This window comes from Culicoides brevitarsis, chromosome 2 (genome assembly GCF_036172545.1).
Source record: "Culicoides brevitarsis isolate CSIRO-B50_1 chromosome 2, AGI_CSIRO_Cbre_v1, whole genome shotgun sequence".
Classification (NCBI taxonomy): Eukaryota; Metazoa; Arthropoda; class Insecta; order Diptera; family Ceratopogonidae; genus Culicoides; species Culicoides brevitarsis.
Genome location: NC_087086.1, coordinates 21,110,438 through 21,128,016, shown reverse-complemented (window position 1 = coordinate 21,128,016; position 17,579 = coordinate 21,110,438). Strand labels below are relative to the sequence as shown.

Here is a 17,579-nt window from a genome sequence, read left to right as displayed (position 1 = left end):
AATTTGCTTCGCATTAATTCAAATAAATAAAGGTGTCAAAGCTGCATTGAGAAATTTCTGGAAAATAAAAGTTGAATTTCATCACAAAAATACGTAAAATGGATCTCATTAAAGCCGGTAACAAGGTCCTTTTTGTGTGGGGCGGCAATGTCAACGACGAATTCGAAAAAACCATCAACGAACTGAAGAAAATCGAAGGGACAACAATCAGTGTCGAAAACATTGATCGATTGAAATTAGGTATGATCTTGAGGTGACTTGTGTTTTTTACTGTGATTAGTCACGTATCTCGTGTTTGATAATTTTTAGCCACATACGATAATTCCTCATTCGATGTCGTGTTGTCAAATTACCTGGGAACCTATGAGAGTGAACACACAACCGATCTTTTGGGACATATCTTGAAGTTATTGAAGCCAAATGGGAAATTGTTTGTGCGGAATAAGGGAGGAGATTTCAAGTCGACATTACTTCTTTCGGGATTCGTCAGCATTGAACAGAAGGAAAATGATTTGTATCAAGCTTCGAAACCCAATTATGAAGTTGGTTCGGGTGCCAAATTGTCATTTGCGAAAAAAGATACTGCCGCTAAAGTCTGGAAGTTGGATGACACGGAAGAAGATGACTTGATTAATCCGGACGACTTGTTGGACGAAGAAGACAAAGCTATGCCAGATCCATCGACGTTGCGTGTTTGCGGAACAACAGGAAAGAGAAAGGCCTGCAAAGATTGTAGTTGTGGTTTGGCAGAAGAGCTTGCGGCAGAAGGTGCACCCAAGAATCCCATTCAAAAATCATCATGTGGAAGTGTAAGTTGTTTTTTTAAATATTATTTTTATTGTTTACCGTTTGAAAAAACAAAAAAAAATGAAAATTTCATATAAAAGTAGCGCTTTTGACATTTAAAATTAGAGTTTTTCAAGAAATTTTTAGTTTCGATTTTTTTTTCAAAAATTAGTTTTTTTAATTAGATTTTTTTTTATTTTTCTCTGGATTTAATGAATTTATTTTTAATTTTTTTTGTATTTCAGTGCTACCTGGGTGACGCTTTCCGATGTGCTACGTGTCCTTATTTAGGCATGCCTGCCTTCAAGCCAGGAGAAAAAATTCAAATCACTGATAATTTACTTAAGGGCGACTTGTAGTTACTTACCTACTTACTGCCCATGATTTTCCAAGTAATTACTATTTAATTTAGAAACGAATAAAATGCTTTTTGGTTGAAAATAAATCTATTTATTTACACAATACATTCGTAACATCGATCACCCTAACGTCCCTTTTTCTTCAGTTCCTCTTTTGCATTCTCAATTTCTTTATTCAAATTTTGCTTAAACGAATTCACGATATTTCGGAATCTCTCGGGGGTCCATTCACTGTTTTCGGTCATGCGTTTGGTTCGATAAAAAGCCGCGACCATCAGCTGTGCTGTTCGTCGCACGGGCTTTGATTCGGAGAGCCGTTGTACTAGTTGCTCATTGTTCGCTAGATACCTCAGGATAATGCGAAAGACCATTTTTAGAACCGTTTTGACGGATTTTTGTTGTTATGTAATGCGAAGGAGGTTAAAATTGGATGTCTTTGTACTTTTTGATGAGATCTTGTTTCAGTACCAGTTGATTGCGCAGATTTTCCAACTTCTGCAACTGATCCTCTTTATTTAGGTCAATGCCAGGCAAAGCCTTGATTTGATTGCGAGCAACCTCGAGTTGTTTTTGAAGTTCAAGGACCTTAAATGAAAAATTAATTTTAGAAGATTTATTGTAAAATTAGAGTTAATTTCTTACTTTTTGTGAGCACTCTTGACTGTGTTTTGTCGTTATCTCTGTTTGATCCTTTTCAATGCTACAAAAAACGAATTACGATTAATTTTTCACAATTTTTTTTGTTTGTTTTGAAAATGAAAACAAAGACTGTCTGTCAATCAAGTACCTGCGTAAGATGTGATAAATATAGGGCAAAATTTCTATCTCGATTTCTGGTGATTTTGTACTGTTTTCCATACTTCTCTCGCCACACTCGGCTACTTTTGAAATTCTGCTATCACTTTAACTCACAATTTGTCTCGGAATTATCGTAAATTTTACAAAAAAAGCCGAATTTTTATTTGTTTATCACCAACTTTTGTATATAAGCACTTATATATCGAAACACGTCCCACTGCAAACAATCATGAAGACCGAGCCCAAAGCAAAACAACAGAAAAATTGAAAATAATTCCGGAAAGCTATTGCAAAATTGGTGCATCCTGTCTTGAAAGATATTGAAATTAAGAAAAATATTGAAAATTACGTGTTTTTCAAGTTTTTTGAATAAAAAAATAGTAGAAAATGAAAATTATCTTGCCGCTGGTACTCAGGACTGTCACCAATTGAGCACTAAACCAAAAGAATAGGATCAAAAAGAAGCCAGACGGTTTTCATAATTTTAAAGGAATAAAAACAAAGGGATTAGTTGCGTATTAATTAATCCAAAGAAGATCCACAAAATACTTTAGTCATGGCCAGTGTTCGTATTCCAGAGCAAAAAATCATTTTGTGCGGCGAATATGGTAAGAAAGTGCAATTTCACATTGCTTCAACAAATAATTCAGGTAATGTTGATAATAAATAAACAAAAATTTTCTTATCATTTCTAGGCGTTGGCAAATCATCAATTTTTCGTCGTTTCGCCACAAATACATTCACAACAGCCACGGACAGGGCTTCCACCTTGGGCTTGGACCACTTTGACAAAACATTTACAGCCAACGAGCGTGACATCAAGCTACAGCTTTGGGATACGGGCGGCATGGAACGGATTGCTAGTGTGACTTCCAGTTATTACAAGTTTGCCGAAGCTGCAATCTTGGTGTTTGCTTTAGACAACGAGTCGTCATTTCATTCGCTCAGCCAACACATGCTTGAGTGCGTGACCTACGCGGAAAATGCGAAAATTTGGCTAGTTGGAAACAAGTGTGATCTCGAGAGTGACAATGCCGAAGTGACTGACAGTGACATTTCGATGTTTTGCGAGCAGTGTCACGGATTGATTTCGGGCGTATTTAAGATTTCTTGTAAAACTGGTAAGGAGAACAACTTTAAAAATATTCTTTTATTGAAGAAATTGATTGATTTTTTCAACAGGCGAAGGAATCGACGAGATGTTTGAACACATTGCTGCCACTTTAGTCGAAGCAAATCGCTCAAGAATCGAACTTCAGGCACTCGAGCAACATGGATTCAAGGTTGACGAATATCCTGAAGACAATATCGAGTCAGGATGTCTGTGCTAGCACTCGTTTTTGTAATTTTTGTGTTTGTTAGCATTTTTTAAAGTATTACGATTGAGTTTTTGTTTGTTTTTTTTACCTAATCTTTACTGATATATTAATCTTTTAATTCACGAATTGTTAAAAAAAATTGAATTATATTATTTATTTGAGATTTTTTTTTTATTATTATTGTTTTTTAAAAGTGTTAGAGAGGAAGAAAGAGGCCTTGAGTTTTTGATTTGTCAAAATTTACATCATAAAAAAATAATCCATGACAAACGTCCGAAAAGTTTTATACATCACACATTTGTAACCAAAAATGTATTACATAGTAACAAAGAACTATTTCATAAAATAAAGTTCGTATTAACATTGAAGACTTTTTCTTACCAGTGAAAATTGCATACTTTCCCATAAGTGAACTACTTGAAACAACTAAAACTAGGTTCAACTTTTCAACTATAAATAACGGCATCATAAATTTATGTATTTATTTAAAGGTAAAAGTTGGTTACGTTTCGAGTCATTTAACATCACGCTCAAAAATTTCAAAATCTGTTTGTTTAGGCATTTTATTGTAATTAATTACCTCTCCTTCTTAATATTTTAAAACAATTATAAGCAAACGAGTTGGAAAAATTGTCATCCAGAAAAGAGAGAAACAAGCTTGTAAGTTGATAGTTGAAGCATAAAGTTCAAATAAAGGTAATTTAGTACAGATCGGTAATTATTGTATCAAAATCAGAAAACAATGGAACTGTGTTAAAGTACTACTAAAGTTTTGATAAATGTTTAACACATTACATTATTATTATACGTAACTTTATAAAATTTATTTCTATTTCAACCAACAGTGCTATTGTTAATGAATTAATTCAATTGATAACTTTTTGAAAGTAGGTAGGTACGAAGTAGACTTTTTAAAGAAGAAATATGCCAAATAAATTTAATTTTTTTTCCTTTAGAATTTCGATATTGGATTTTTTTTCATTTTTTTTTTTTAATTTTTAGACGATACCTAATCGATGTTTTTAACATTTTATCAATTTTACGAATAAAATTTTTAAGAACAAAAAAATTATTGTTGGTCATATGACCCAAATAGTTTTTTTCAGCTGAATTCCAATAGATTTCTTAGTGAAGCAAGTTTTGCTCAGTTTTTGTTTAATTTTAATAAAAACTGTAATTTTTCATGATAGTACACACAAATATATCACAAAATAAATTAATCTGGCGAAACTAATTTTCTATTAAATTCTTGTCTTATCCTAAATTAAGTTAAATAAAAGCCGAATAAAACCTCAATACGTCTCTATTAAGATGTTTTATTTTTTAATTGAAGAAAATATTTCATAAACTGAAAAACATTAAAATAAAATAAGAAAATATTTTCAAATTCAACATTTTTTAAGTTCTGATACGTTATTTATTTTGCAACGAACGATTTACTGGTTCAAATTTCATCGAATAACAGAAATTTCATAACTTAGATATTTGTTTAATTTGTCCGTCGTATAAACAAACCATTAAAAAACTTGCCTTATCTTCTTTCATTGGATTTGAATACAAATTCTTTTTTTTTACATAGGAAACATTTTTCGTGGAATAAAGAGGCAGATTAATATCCAACTTGGTTCATAACACTCAATTTCAACCATTATTACACACATATCAATTCAATTACAATAAAATGATAATTTTATCTTCCATCAAACAAGCAAATAAAATGAAATAAACATGTCCCAGAACTATACATCCCCAATTCTAGTTCTCGTCTATCTATCTCTTCTCTAAAAAGCATTACAACAGACATTAAAAGGTATTCATCTCTTTTCTGAAAACACACGAATGATGCGTAATGATTTTGCATACCACAAAATTTAACTCTATTGTAAATGGCTCTCGAGGGATATTTTATGAACGAGAGAAAAAAAGAACGAGAATTGTGAAAATCTCTATTTCTGCTGTCTGTAACAAGACAACGGCGCACAGCAGTGAAGCACGGACAAAAAAAGGAACAACAAATTAAATTGTTTCACATATACGAGAAAAATGGTGGTAAATTAAAGTGAGATCATGAAAAAATGGGTTCATGATTGTTTTGCGTTTTTCTAGTTTTTCCTCCGTTGGAATTCCATTCATCATAAATTAAGTGTTTGTAACGGAAATAAACAAAAGTCAGGGCATGATGTGGTGCCATTCAACTCCATAAAATATTTTGTGATATTCGAGAAGTGATATTCCTTTCATATAGGCTGGACTAGACAAGAACAGAGCATACACATGTTAGTTCCAAATTTATTTGTTTTCATTTTTTTTTCAACGTTGGTTCATTGTTTGAGTATGTATGCAATTCGTTGACACATACAAGTCAAAGGCGAATCATAAAAATTAAGAACTTTACATTTGTTTCCGACACTTGTGAAGTGAAAAGGGAAAGTAATAAAAAGAGAAAATGTTCTGTGGTGATGAGATGAATAGAAAGCATTGATTTTTTTTGTCAAAACATGGTCGATCTGGCAACAATCATTAATCGATCGCTCATGAATTTTTTTTAGGCAATAAATTATAATTTTTTATGATCTGACGAATACATAATATTCTATTTGTTCATTTTTGTACAAAAAAATGTTATAGAATGTCGTTTTTTATGTTGTAATTTTAAGTTGAAGGAGAAGTGTATTACCAAAAAATAAATTTCCCGAAATTACGTTTTTTTACCCCAAGATTCTTAAAAAAAATCTATTCCAAAAAGTAAAATTTGAAAAATATTAAATTTTTTGTTTTTTTCTTAATTTCCCGGGAAAACAGAAATAATTTAAGAAGGAGTTATTACTTATAATAATTTTTAAAAAATGCGCTTTCGTTTCCGATTTAAATAATTTTCGAATCAAAATCAAAAAAGAATTCATTTGTCGTCGAGGCTAAGTAATAATATAAACATTAAACAATGCAAACTTTTGTTCGTTCTAAATATCAGTCAATCATCAAACATCGTTAGACTGAACTAAGTTTTCGAGTTTCCATTCATTCTAAGAATATCTGGACAAATTTTAATGAACACCCATCGTAAAGAAAGCACCTCCATGTGACATTAGTGCTCGTGTGGTCCTATATGACGGGTAGACGAAACCAAGAAATTTGAGATCATTTGACCGAAAGTGTTCTGTAATCAGATTTCAAATGAAAAAAAAAAATAAACAAAAAAAAAATAAATATATAGTGATCCCTTTGGAAGTTTGCGACAGTTACTCGTCAACTTTTGTCAAGATCACTTCGTGTTATTCATAAAAAAAAATATTTTTGTAAAGTGAAAATTATGTTGAAAAATTAAAAAATCAGGTAAAAATTTTATGGTTAATTCAATTGTACAAAAATATTGATCTCCATAAAATTTTTATTAGGAATTCATGGATTCAAATGCAAGTGCTGAGCCAATACTCATACAAATCTCCGTGTTGCTAACAATTTACGAGAAAAAACCCGACGATAATGTGCCCAGTTTAGACGCCTAAATGATGCCAAATCGAACAAAAACGATCAGACGTTGAATGACCGATAAGCAGAAAATCCCGCTAACGAAACAACGATTAAGAGTGACAACAGAAGAAAAAATCAATTGTTGACAGGTAACAATAGTGTGAAGTGTTAGAGAGTTTTATTTAATCGATCTCCACACATTTGTTACAGAATTCCCTGCCTCCGTGACGAAGATGGATTGTCGTCGTCGTCGTTTGTTCGTTCGTACGTCACCGGAGCAAAATTCAAAGAGGTAAGCACAAATTCCGCTTCCGGCACTATTTTTTGTGCATGGTGAAAATTAGCTCATGTTCTTGAGATCACTCCAAAACATATTTTATAGTCAATATATAATGGAAAAAAGGAAACAAACATGTAGCAAATATTAGTATGTAGGTTATTGACATTTTCCTTTGTGTGCGTTGCCTATTCAAGCGTTGACTTTAGTTTTTATTTTCAAATAATATGAAAAAAAGTCCTTTTGCATAGATTTTTACATTCAGGTCTGTGTGTGCTTATGGAAGAACAACAACAGATGATAACAAAACCGGCCAGATATTGCCTAACAGAAAGAATGCTTTGAATGAAAACACTTAATTTTTCTATTTTCATATAGTGGTGCTTTGAATGGATTTTAGTGTTTTTCTTTCATAATAACATACAGAACTTGTCTATTTTGTTGACCTTTTTTTGCAGTGAATGTGTGTGTGCGTCTCCTGATGATGCTCTTCTATTAATGTGTGTTAGGCTTTTATCTGGACAAATTTGTTGGCAGCACAACCGAGCGAAGGCAGTTTCAGTGTTTAGTTTAGTTTATATCGAAAATGAAAAACCAATTTATTCAAAAGGAATGCACATACCTGCTGGTTCTTTTTTTATGTCTGTGTCTGTGTGTTTGTGTGTGATTCTCCTTTTATTTTATCTCCATTTTCATTCGGCACTCTACAGTTCATGCTGTTCTCTTGCTTGTCTTCGACAGTAAAAATTGCGAAAAAAAAAAGATTTTTTTTTCATAGCAGGAAGTGAAAATAAATAAAAAAGGAAGAAACTTCAGTTTGTGTGTGTGTGAGTATGATAATGTCTTCAAAAGCCTTTCGCACACTTAGCTTCAAAATTCATAGTCAAGTGACAAAGCTCTCGTTCCTCTTATTAAGCACACAGCAAGAGCAACATCAAAAGTGATGTCGCCATATTATGTTATTATTATTATTTTTTTAGTGTAAAAGGGTTTTTGTGTTCGTCTTATTATTATTCTTTTTAAATTTTTATGCGTAGAAAAACCTAAGGACATAGACAACAACAAGAGATATTTAAGGGATTGATACCGAGATTTTTTTCATAGTACAAATAACCTAAGAGCCCAACTACTTTTATGTACAAGTGACGGTGGTGGTATGCATACCGAAATCAAGGAAATCTAAATGGATTCCTTTTAAAATATTTTTTCAGCTTACCTTTATCTCGTTTCCTAATAGTTAAATAATAATAAAAGGGAAGAGGTCGGTTTGAATATTCATGAGGTACTAATTTGAAAGTATAGTCTCAAAAGGTTTTATGATTTTCGGAAATGGATCAGGCTATTCACTGTTGATATTTTGGCATGAGAATTATTTATTTGATTCCAACTGAGCCTTTTTGTGTGTCATGCGGAATGTGAGATTTGATTTCGTTGGTTTTTAATCGGAATTAATTTTGATAAAAGTAATTTCCATTACATTCTTACATCGCTCAACATTGATATTTCATCTTTTTGATGTTGATGTGATTTTTTTGATAATTTTGTGTTATTTAGTCTTAAAATAGTCTTTTAAATTCAAAATCCTGGAATAAGTTTTGATGTTTGTAGGCATTTAAAAATATCAAAAGCTCCCTCAAGGATTTTTGAACTTAGATTTTTAGAGCATTTTGGGACTTTTGAACACAAAAATACCAAAAAAATGAAATTAAACGACGTGTTCCATCAAAATTCTATGAATTTTCTAACACGTTTTTTCAATATTTTTTCCATAATTTAATAAAATTTGATTCCAAGATGTTCGTCCTTAGAATAATAAACATCCCTTTTTCATTATTCAATTAAAATCCACTTGATTTTGATTTCTGATTAACCAGAAGGGTGAATTTCCTACTTTCACGTCAAATCTCTCTCACTGATTAGTAGTACTACAGTCGATGTAATAATAAATAGGATCCGGTAGTAACTAATCTACCTGAGAGAAAAAAAAATCTTGAACATTTACCTGATAGCATTCAATCAATTTAGTCCAAACATTTTTATCTACTAGGTATTTGTCTACTTAATTTAAAAGGAAAAACGGCGGAAAAAATGTTTTCCTTCCTCTAGGTAGGTCCTCTTGAATGAGTATTAAACACGTGTCTCGAATATTAAATAGCATTTCTTTCAATCCTTTTATTTTTATTGTCTAAAAAACTTTTTTTCTTCTCTTCTTTAGGTGACTGGATTATTATGGACAACTTGAAGCCGCTAAAAGGAGAAGATCGGGGAAGAGAATAGCCGTGATTCAAGCCACTAATTTTAAGTTGACTTTAATTAAGCTGTACATTGTTCATTTGTGAAGTTTCTTCTATTTACTGTTTTTTACGCCTTTAACAATAAACAACTTATCCGTGATTCAATTTGCACTAACTTTCGTACACTTCATTAACATAATTGTTATCTAATAGACGACGACGTCCTAAGCTTTGCCGCGTCCCATCCCATCACGGAAAAAAGGACAAATTAGCAAAACATCTTCTTTTTAATTCTTATCTCGTTTGTATGTATGTCGCTTCTTGTAAATATTTAGTTTAGTTAAAATAAGTTTTTTTTCACGTCATGCTAGTGCCGGGCGAGAGTTCTCCAGTGGAAACGTTTGCTTGTACAACCGACGACAAGAAAAATAAATTTTAACAAGCAACGACCTAATTTAAAGGCAAATTGATGTGAAAAATATCGTTGTCGCTCCACAGAGGCATACACAACTTCATAGTTTTATTTAGTTTCTCTTAATCCGATCTGTCGTTATTTTCGTTTGGAAATTCTGCTTTGCTTCAACTTTTTTGTTTTTCCTCATAGTTTTCATGGCTTTTTGTTTGGTGTGTTGTTGTTGTTGTTGATGTTGCTCACTCACTCATTCTCACTTCTAAAAACTATAATGAACTTTTTATCCTTTTCAGATATTTTGTGCCTTAATGTATATTTGGTTTTAACAATGTTCTTTCCATGATTGTACGTTTATTTTTAAAAGGATATAAATGTATAAGACGATAATCCTTTGAAATTTTTTGCCAATACACGTGGCATTTGCTCTGCTACCGCTGCTGGCACGTACATGTGTACACAAACAATTGGTGTTTGTACAGCGCTATAATATTAAAATAGATGAGGAGGCACACAAGAAAGGCGAATAGCTACCACGAAACAGTCACAGTAGTTGTATGCACCACAAGTTTTTAATTAGTTTTTGATTATATTAAATGGATTTTCACTTCTTTTACTCCTGAGTTGCCTTGTGTGTGCTTATTGTTATGCTTTTTGTGTTATTTTCTTCCTGCGTTCCAAAAAAAAGTTGACTTAATTGAATGTGTTGTTAATTTTGAATATTTGTCGACTGCCGAGCTTTTTTTTCTTGGCAAAAAAGGGAAAAACAATCAGCTACCGAGTTTTGAAGATTAATGAAAAGGTTGCTTTAAAGTCGTCATCCATCATAAATTCGGGAATAAATTAAAATTCTCTTGAGTTTAAGGACGCGATATACAAAAAATAGTCAGATCTGGGCAAGGTTTCAATGGTAATTACTCTTTGCTAGCTGTGAATGCCAAATAATTTCCTTTATCTCCGTTCTTGAAGATAAAAAGTTTTAATTGTTTCAAGAAATTTTTCGGGCATTAAAAAACATTATTTTTGCAAATTTTTGTTCACAAAGTTTTTTTTTCTTTGTTTTTCTTTACAAAAAAAATTGTCACAAGGTGAGATAATGATTTTTTTAAAATACTTTCGTGTGGTTTCAATAATTATCATCTCTTGGATTTTTGAGTATATTATAAAAAATAATTTAAGCACTTATTTGCTACTTAATTTTTTTTTTACAATATTTAAAAAAGATTCAAATTTATTGAAATTAATTTCAAATCATACCCACAAAAATGTATGATATTATCGAAAATTTAAACTACATATTTTTAAAAAATATAAACATTTTTAACTTTTTGGACCAAAGTGTGATAATGTAAAAATTTAATTTAGATTACTTAAAAACAAATCATTTGTCATAAATATTTTAAAAAAACAACAGTTGTTCGTTAAATAACAAATGTATATCATGGATTAGCAATATAATAATTATGATAAGAAATTCCAGAGATTCTATTTACTTGCAGATAAGATTTTTTAACTTTAATCATGACAAAAGGAGATATATACTTAAATATCTTTTAATCTTGAAAACATGCATTTTTTCATTCGGTTCATTAATATTAATTTACAGAATTGTATTTGCATTCAAGAAAAAAATATCTCTTGTGTTTGGCTCATATTTTTATATGTTATAGTCATGCATTAAAAATTAAATTTTTGCAGTTCAACGGACGCTTTCGAAATTACAAGGCTAACCAGATTTGTTTATTTAAAAGCAATCATAAGTTTTAAGTTGGATTTAATAAAAAAAATGCGCTTAAATAATTTTTTATGAGAACGACACATTATCGTTTATATAACTCACTTATCACATCCACTTAATCATTGTGTCTCTCCTTACTCGTTTAATTGTTTTGATTCAATTATAATTTAGTTGCTGTTCATACGTTCTCGCGTCAACACATCAAAAAACATATTTAGCGCTTTAAAGTAAAAATATCTCTACTTTAGAAAAAAAAATGGAATTCCAAAGTGAACCACTTGTGTTTTTTGTGAATGGAAAAAAGGTAGGTAATATAAAAATAAACGTGCGTGAATAAGTTAGTGTTGGATGTTTGCAAAAAAAAAAAAAAATGTGGAACACATCCACGGCACAAAAAGCTTAACACTTAGGATAGAGGAACAATTTAATGCACTCTAGAGAATATGTTTGAGTGTGTTTTCGTTGTGCGCGAATTTTTTTTTTATAGTTTTATCTTTATGTTTGTATTTGCATAGATAATTGAGTCGAAGCCGCAGCCAGAAACACTTCTTATTCATTATTTGCGTGAAACATTACATCTCACCGGTACAAAGGAAGGCTGCAATGAAGGCGGATGTGGCGCGTGCACCGTCATGCTATCAAAATACGATCGCAAAAATAATCGCATAAGACATTTTGCTGTTGTTGCTTGTCTCCTGCCGCTTTGCGCGGTCCATGGTATGGCAGTTACGACAGTTGAGGGCATCGGGAATACTCGAGAGAAGTTACATCCAGTGCAGGAACGCATTGCCAAGGCACACGGGATTCAATGTGGCTTTTGTACCCCCGGATTTGTCATGTCAATGTATGCATTGTTGCGAAATAACGATGCTCCGTCTTTGGATGATATTGAAAAAGCGTTCCAGGGAAATTTGTGTCGATGCACTGGTTACCGCCCAATTATCGACGGCTACAAGACATTCACCGACGACTGGCAGAAAAACAATTTCACTAATGGGTGTCCAATGGGAGAAAATTGCTGCAAGAATGGTGGAACTAAAGTGGATTACCAACTTTTTAACCAAAAAGATTTCGGTCCCTACGACCCAACGCAAGAAATTATTTTTCCTCCTGAATTAAAGTCATCGGATAAACTTGACAAGAATTTTCTCGTATTCAAAGGAGAAAAAGCTACCTGGTATCGTCCAGTTACTGTAAACCAGCTTATCACGATTAAAACACAACATCCTGAGGCGAAAATAATTGGTGGAAATACAGAAGTTGGACTCGAACTGCAAGCAAGCCCTGGAAAATTTACGCACCTTATCTACGTAGATAAGATATCAGAAATTAATTTTACAAAAATAACAAATGATGGAATTCGCTTTGGAGCAAATTTGAGTTTGACAGACTTTGAAAGCTTATTGCGAACTGAGGTGTCTGGAGAAAAGGAAGAATCAAAAGCAAGTTCCTACAAAGCATTTTTGAAGATGTTGCACTGGTTTTCCGGCACTCAAATTCGGAACGTAGCTACAGCAATCGGAAATATTATGACCGCTAGCCCAATTTCAGATTTAAATCCTATCTTTTTAGTATGTGGTGCAAGGTAAGACACTTTAAGAGCCGCTCCAAGTTTATTTTGAAAATTTTGTTAAATTTCAAAAGTTGAAAATTTTATATTTAAAAAAAAATTACTTTTGTGAAAATTTTCATTTTATAAAAAAGTATTTCAAAATTTTTTTTTGTGACAAAAAGTTCTAATTAAATTGGGAACGGCCTAATATTTGCATATAAAAATTACATACTCTTATATATTTTTTTGTCTTTAGTCTCGAAGTCATGAATAATGATGGCAAAATAAGAAGTGTCCCTATTGACTCTAAATTTTTTACGGGATATCGTAAAACTTGCTTGGATAAATCAGATACCGTGCTCTCCATATTCATTCCAAAGAGTAAAGTTGACGAATTTTTTGTGGTTCATAAGCAGGCTCGACGACGCGACGATGATATTGCTATCGTAAATATGGCTATGAAAGTAAAAATTTCTCCTAATAATGAAATTTTGGAGCTGAAACTCGCTTACGGTGGAGTGGGTCCCCAAATTATTTCACCATTGAATGATGAGTTTAAATCTAAACTTCTTAAATTTGATGTTTCGACACTGGATTTATGCAACAAAGAGTTGACAAAATATTTGAAATTAAATTTAAAATACGACGCTCCAGGTGCAGAAGTACCATACCGACAGACGCTGGTTTTGAGTCTCTTTCACAAAGCTTTCTTCGAGATAGAATCTTTACTTCGTGGAAAAAAAGAAAACACTGAGAAATTTCCACCACTTAAAAGTTTGCAGTTGTTTGAAAAAACGCCAGAATCTCAGCCAACCATTGATCCAGTGGGACGTCCTACAGTTGTCGTGTCTGCTTACAAACAAAGTACTGGCGAAGCGATATTTTGTGATGATATTCCTCGCTTCAAGAATGAACTGTACTTAGCTTTAGTATTGAGTACCAAGGCACATGCGAAGATACTAAGCATAGATGCGGAAGAGGCTTTGCGACAAGAAGGCGTAAAAGGATTTTACAGTGCAAAAGATATCCAGCCTGGGATGAATAGTTGGGGTCCTTATTACAAAGATGAAACTGTTTTTGTTGAAAATGAGGTTTTGTGTTACGGTCAAGTCATCGGAGCTGTGGTAGCTGAGACAAAAGCGCAAGCTCAAGCTGCAAGTCGTCTCGTGAAAATTAATTATGAGGAATTGCCTGCGATTCTGACGTTAGAAGATGCAATCGAAAAAGAATCGTTTTACGACGAAAGTCCTCAAAAGTTAGAAAATGGAAATGTGGATAAAATATTTAATGAGACAGAACACGCCATCGATGGTACTTTCCGTACTGGGAAACAGGAACATTTTTATTTGGAGCCCCAAAGTTCAATCGTTGTTCCAAAGGTAAGAATGAATTCTTTGCTTCTTATAAAAATTAACTAAAAATATATATTTTTTAAGGACTCGGATGAATTGGAAATTTATTGCTCCACACAATGGCCAGAATTGATCCAAAGTCAAACAGCGAGAATTCTCAACACGTCACAGTCGAAAATCAATGTCCGCGTTAAGCGAATCGGCGGTGGTTTTGGTGGCAAGGAGATTCGCTGTGCACTTGTTGCTTTGCCCTGTGTCGTGGCCGCTCATAAATTAAAACGGCCCGTTCGATGCACATTATCGCGTCAGGAAGATATGATAATTACCGGTACACGTAATCCAATTTTATTCAAATATAAAGTCGCATTTACAAAAGAGGGATATTTAACGGGATTAGATGTTAAAGTGTGGTTAAATGCTGGATGTACAATGGACTACTCGTGTTTGGTATGTTTTTGCAATTTGTTAAGGCTCGCATGCAATGCAAAGTGCGTTATGCAATTGAATATTTTATGAATGTATTTTGTGTTGATTTCTGGCAGGTTGTGCAACGTGCAATTTTCCATGTGCAAAATGCCTACAACATTCCAAATATTCGCTGCAGGGGATGGACTTGCAAAACCAATACTCCTAGCAATACGGCTTTTCGTGGATTCGGGTCGCCGCAAAGCATGATGATTGCCGAAGAAGCCATTCGACAGGTTGCACGGTATCTGAATGTCGACTACGTTGATTTGATGGACAAGAATTTATATCGAGAAGGACATTTAACGCACTACAATCAGAAAATTTTGAATTGCAACGTTGAGAGGTGAGTTAAAAAATAATTATAAGGTCGTATCAAGATTATTTCGAACTTTTTGTCCCTATTTGAAAATTTATTTACTCCAATGGAAAAAAAAACTTTAAATTTTTATGAAAATAACCGACTTCGTACCTATCTTATTGAAATTTTCATTTTCCTCCGAAATTAGTGATAATTTTAACATAGTTTCTTCTCTAAAAATGTTTTTCATAAAATTACTAAAATTACTTTGGTATTAATTTAATTATAAATTTCTATAAAAATTTAAGGACAAAAAGTTCAAAATAAATTCAGTTCAAAGGCCTGATAATAACTAATTAAAATTTTAAAATAAACATTTTAGATGTTTCCGAGAAGTACTGCAAAGCTCGTCGTATAGATCACGCGAAGCTGCCGTTAAAAAATTCAACGAGGAAAACACGTGGCGAAAACGAGGAATTACAGTTGTTCCCACCGTTTTCGGTCTCGGCTACATCGCGCTATTCTTGAATCAAGCAGGAGCACTGATCAACGTTTACACGGACGGATCTGTCTCGTTAGCACATGGTGGTGTCGAGATTGGACAAGGATTACATACAAAAATGATACAAATTGCTTCTCGCGTGCTCGAAATTCCAGCAACTTTTATTCACATAAATGAAACGGCAACAGATAAAGTCCCGAACGCAACCAGTACAGCAGCATCTACGGCATCCGATTTAAATGGCATGGCTGTGCTCAATGCCAGCAAAATAATTAAAGAGAGAATTGCACCGTACAAGGCACAGTATCCCGATAAGGACTGGAAATATTGGGTGCGGAAAGCATACATGGACCGAGTGTCGTTGTCCGCAACGGGCTTCTTCAAGCAAACCGAAATTGGATACGATGAGGAACGCAACGAAGGAAATGCCTTTTACTATTTTGTCTTTGGAGCGGCTGTCGCCGAAGTCGAGATAGACTGCTTGACTGGCGATCATGTCGTTCATCGTGTTGACATTGTCATGGATTTGGGCACAAGTATCAATCCCGCGGTAGATATTGGTCAAATTGAAGGTGCTTTCATGCAAGGATACGGTCTTTACGTGATGGAAGAAATTTTATTTTTGCCCAATGGAAAACAGCAAACTACTGGTCCTGGTACCTACAAAATTCCCACTGTCAATGACATTCCGCGCGAATTTAATGTTTCATTACTGACGGACGCTCCGAATCCGCGGGCTGTTTGTTCATCCAAAGCTGTTGGCGAGCCTCCGCTGTTCATGGCATCGGCTGTATTTTTCGCCCTCAAGGAAGCAATTATCGCAGCGAGAAAACAAGAAAACTTGGGAGCAGAATTTGTTTTCAATGCACCGGCGACTGCAGCACGAATTCGCATGGCATGCGGCGATAAATTGACGAAGGAGGTAAATTCTGTCAAGTGTCGATAACAAAGCATGACCTAATTTGAATATTTTTCTCCCTAGTTTGACAGTGACGAGATATCATCACAGAAGCCATGGGCATTTCCTGTTTGAGAAAAAAAAGAATATCATAGCGAGGTATTTTTTTATTGATTTTTTTCTATGGTAATTCGTAGTAGGTACAAATAAATGAAATAATATAAATAAAAAATCTGGTAAGATTGTTCATTTTGCGTTCACAAAGAAGGAGAAAAAAAGAACAACATTAGCACCTCTTAGTCGCATAAAAATAAGTAGCAGCAGAAATCGGAGGAATTAACAATTGTGACCTATAATACACCTCACTTTGTGGTTTTTATTGACCTAACACCCATTATAAATGTAAATAAATCCTCTACACATATCGCACACAACTTTCTTGCGCTACAAACGGTTGGAAAGCCATATTAATGACTTTTTACAAACTAACATGTGCCAATAGTGTAATAAATTGAGCTCGGTATTGCCTGACGTACAAGTGTCTACGAACGAAATTCTTTAAAAAAATCTGCTGTTCGAAGGAAAAACGATTTTTGTCACGCACTTGTCGTCCTGGCGTGTTGTTGTTGGTAATGTGGCGTCGTATTCGTTGCATGACCGCTGGCTTTCTTGTAAAACTTAATCAAATTTTACATAATTCATTGGGTTTTTAATGTTGTTGTGTGTGTAATACTTTGTCGTCAAATGTTTCGGAGCATGCGAATAAAATATTAAATAGTATAAAACATTTAAAATCATAAAAATTATGTTAAAACTCGGAGTTTTTAACCAATTTTAAAAGAAATTCCTGTAACACGTCTCCTTATATGGTATGGAACACCTTCACCTATTACCTAATACTTTCTCAGATATTTGTCAATTGCACTAGCAGGTATAATTTCCAGACATGAGCATGACATGTAAGTCACCCATTACGAGTGCGCTACAGTATTCGTGAAAAGTTTTAATTAAATTCCACAGCAATTACGACTTCTCATGTTCAAGCCGCGCACTCATGTCACAACTAAATGAGTACATATTATGAAAAGCAAGAATCTCGTTGTTTTTTCGGTTAAATT

General features: G+C 33.3%; 4 protein-coding genes and 1 long non-coding RNA gene across 5 annotated transcripts; 4 read left to right on the top strand and 1 right to left on the bottom strand.

The window, feature by feature from the left end:
* The first annotated feature begins 24 nt into the window (after positions 1-24).
* On the top strand, positions 25-1,235 carry LOC134832275 (anamorsin homolog). Its single transcript, XM_063846261.1, has 3 exons — positions 25-240; positions 310-809; positions 1,032-1,235. The coding sequence occupies exons 1-3, from the start codon at positions 99-101 to the stop codon at positions 1,143-1,145; spliced, it is 756 nt and encodes a 251-aa protein (XP_063702331.1). The 5' UTR covers positions 25-98; the 3' UTR covers positions 1,146-1,235.
* A 192-nt stretch (positions 1,236-1,427) lies between these two features.
* Positions 1,428-2,151, bottom strand: LOC134832276 (mediator of RNA polymerase II transcription subunit 9). The gene is made up of 3 exons (XM_063846262.1): positions 1,933-2,151; positions 1,788-1,845; positions 1,428-1,730 (listed from the first exon to the last, which is right to left on the bottom strand). Exons 1-3 carry the CDS (start codon positions 2,001-2,003, stop codon positions 1,566-1,568), a joined length of 294 nt encoding a protein of 97 aa, XP_063702332.1. The 5' UTR covers positions 2,004-2,151; the 3' UTR covers positions 1,428-1,565.
* Positions 2,152-2,235: 84 nt separating this feature from the next.
* On the top strand, positions 2,236-3,630 carry LOC134830393 (ras-related protein Rab-1A). Its single transcript, XM_063843858.1, has 3 exons — positions 2,236-2,551; positions 2,639-3,064; positions 3,126-3,630. The coding sequence occupies exons 1-3, from the start codon at positions 2,500-2,502 to the stop codon at positions 3,272-3,274; spliced, it is 627 nt and encodes a 208-aa protein (XP_063699928.1). The 5' UTR covers positions 2,236-2,499; the 3' UTR covers positions 3,275-3,630.
* A 2,882-nt stretch (positions 3,631-6,512) lies between these two features.
* On the top strand, positions 6,513-9,405 carry LOC134832154 (uncharacterized). The gene is made up of 4 exons (XR_010162045.1): positions 6,513-6,595; positions 6,658-6,882; positions 6,944-7,025; positions 9,226-9,405. It is a non-coding gene; the product is annotated as an uncharacterized LOC134832154 (long non-coding RNA).
* A 2,180-nt stretch (positions 9,406-11,585) lies between these two features.
* LOC134828729 (xanthine dehydrogenase-like) lies at positions 11,586-16,659 on the top strand. Its single transcript, XM_063841715.1, has 7 exons — positions 11,586-11,695; positions 11,907-12,976; positions 13,200-14,322; positions 14,380-14,742; positions 14,838-15,106; positions 15,444-16,485; positions 16,546-16,659. The coding sequence occupies exons 1-7, from the start codon at positions 11,648-11,650 to the stop codon at positions 16,594-16,596; spliced, it is 3,966 nt and encodes a 1,321-aa protein (XP_063697785.1). The 5' UTR covers positions 11,586-11,647; the 3' UTR covers positions 16,597-16,659.
* The last annotated feature ends 920 nt before the right edge of the window (positions 16,660-17,579 follow it).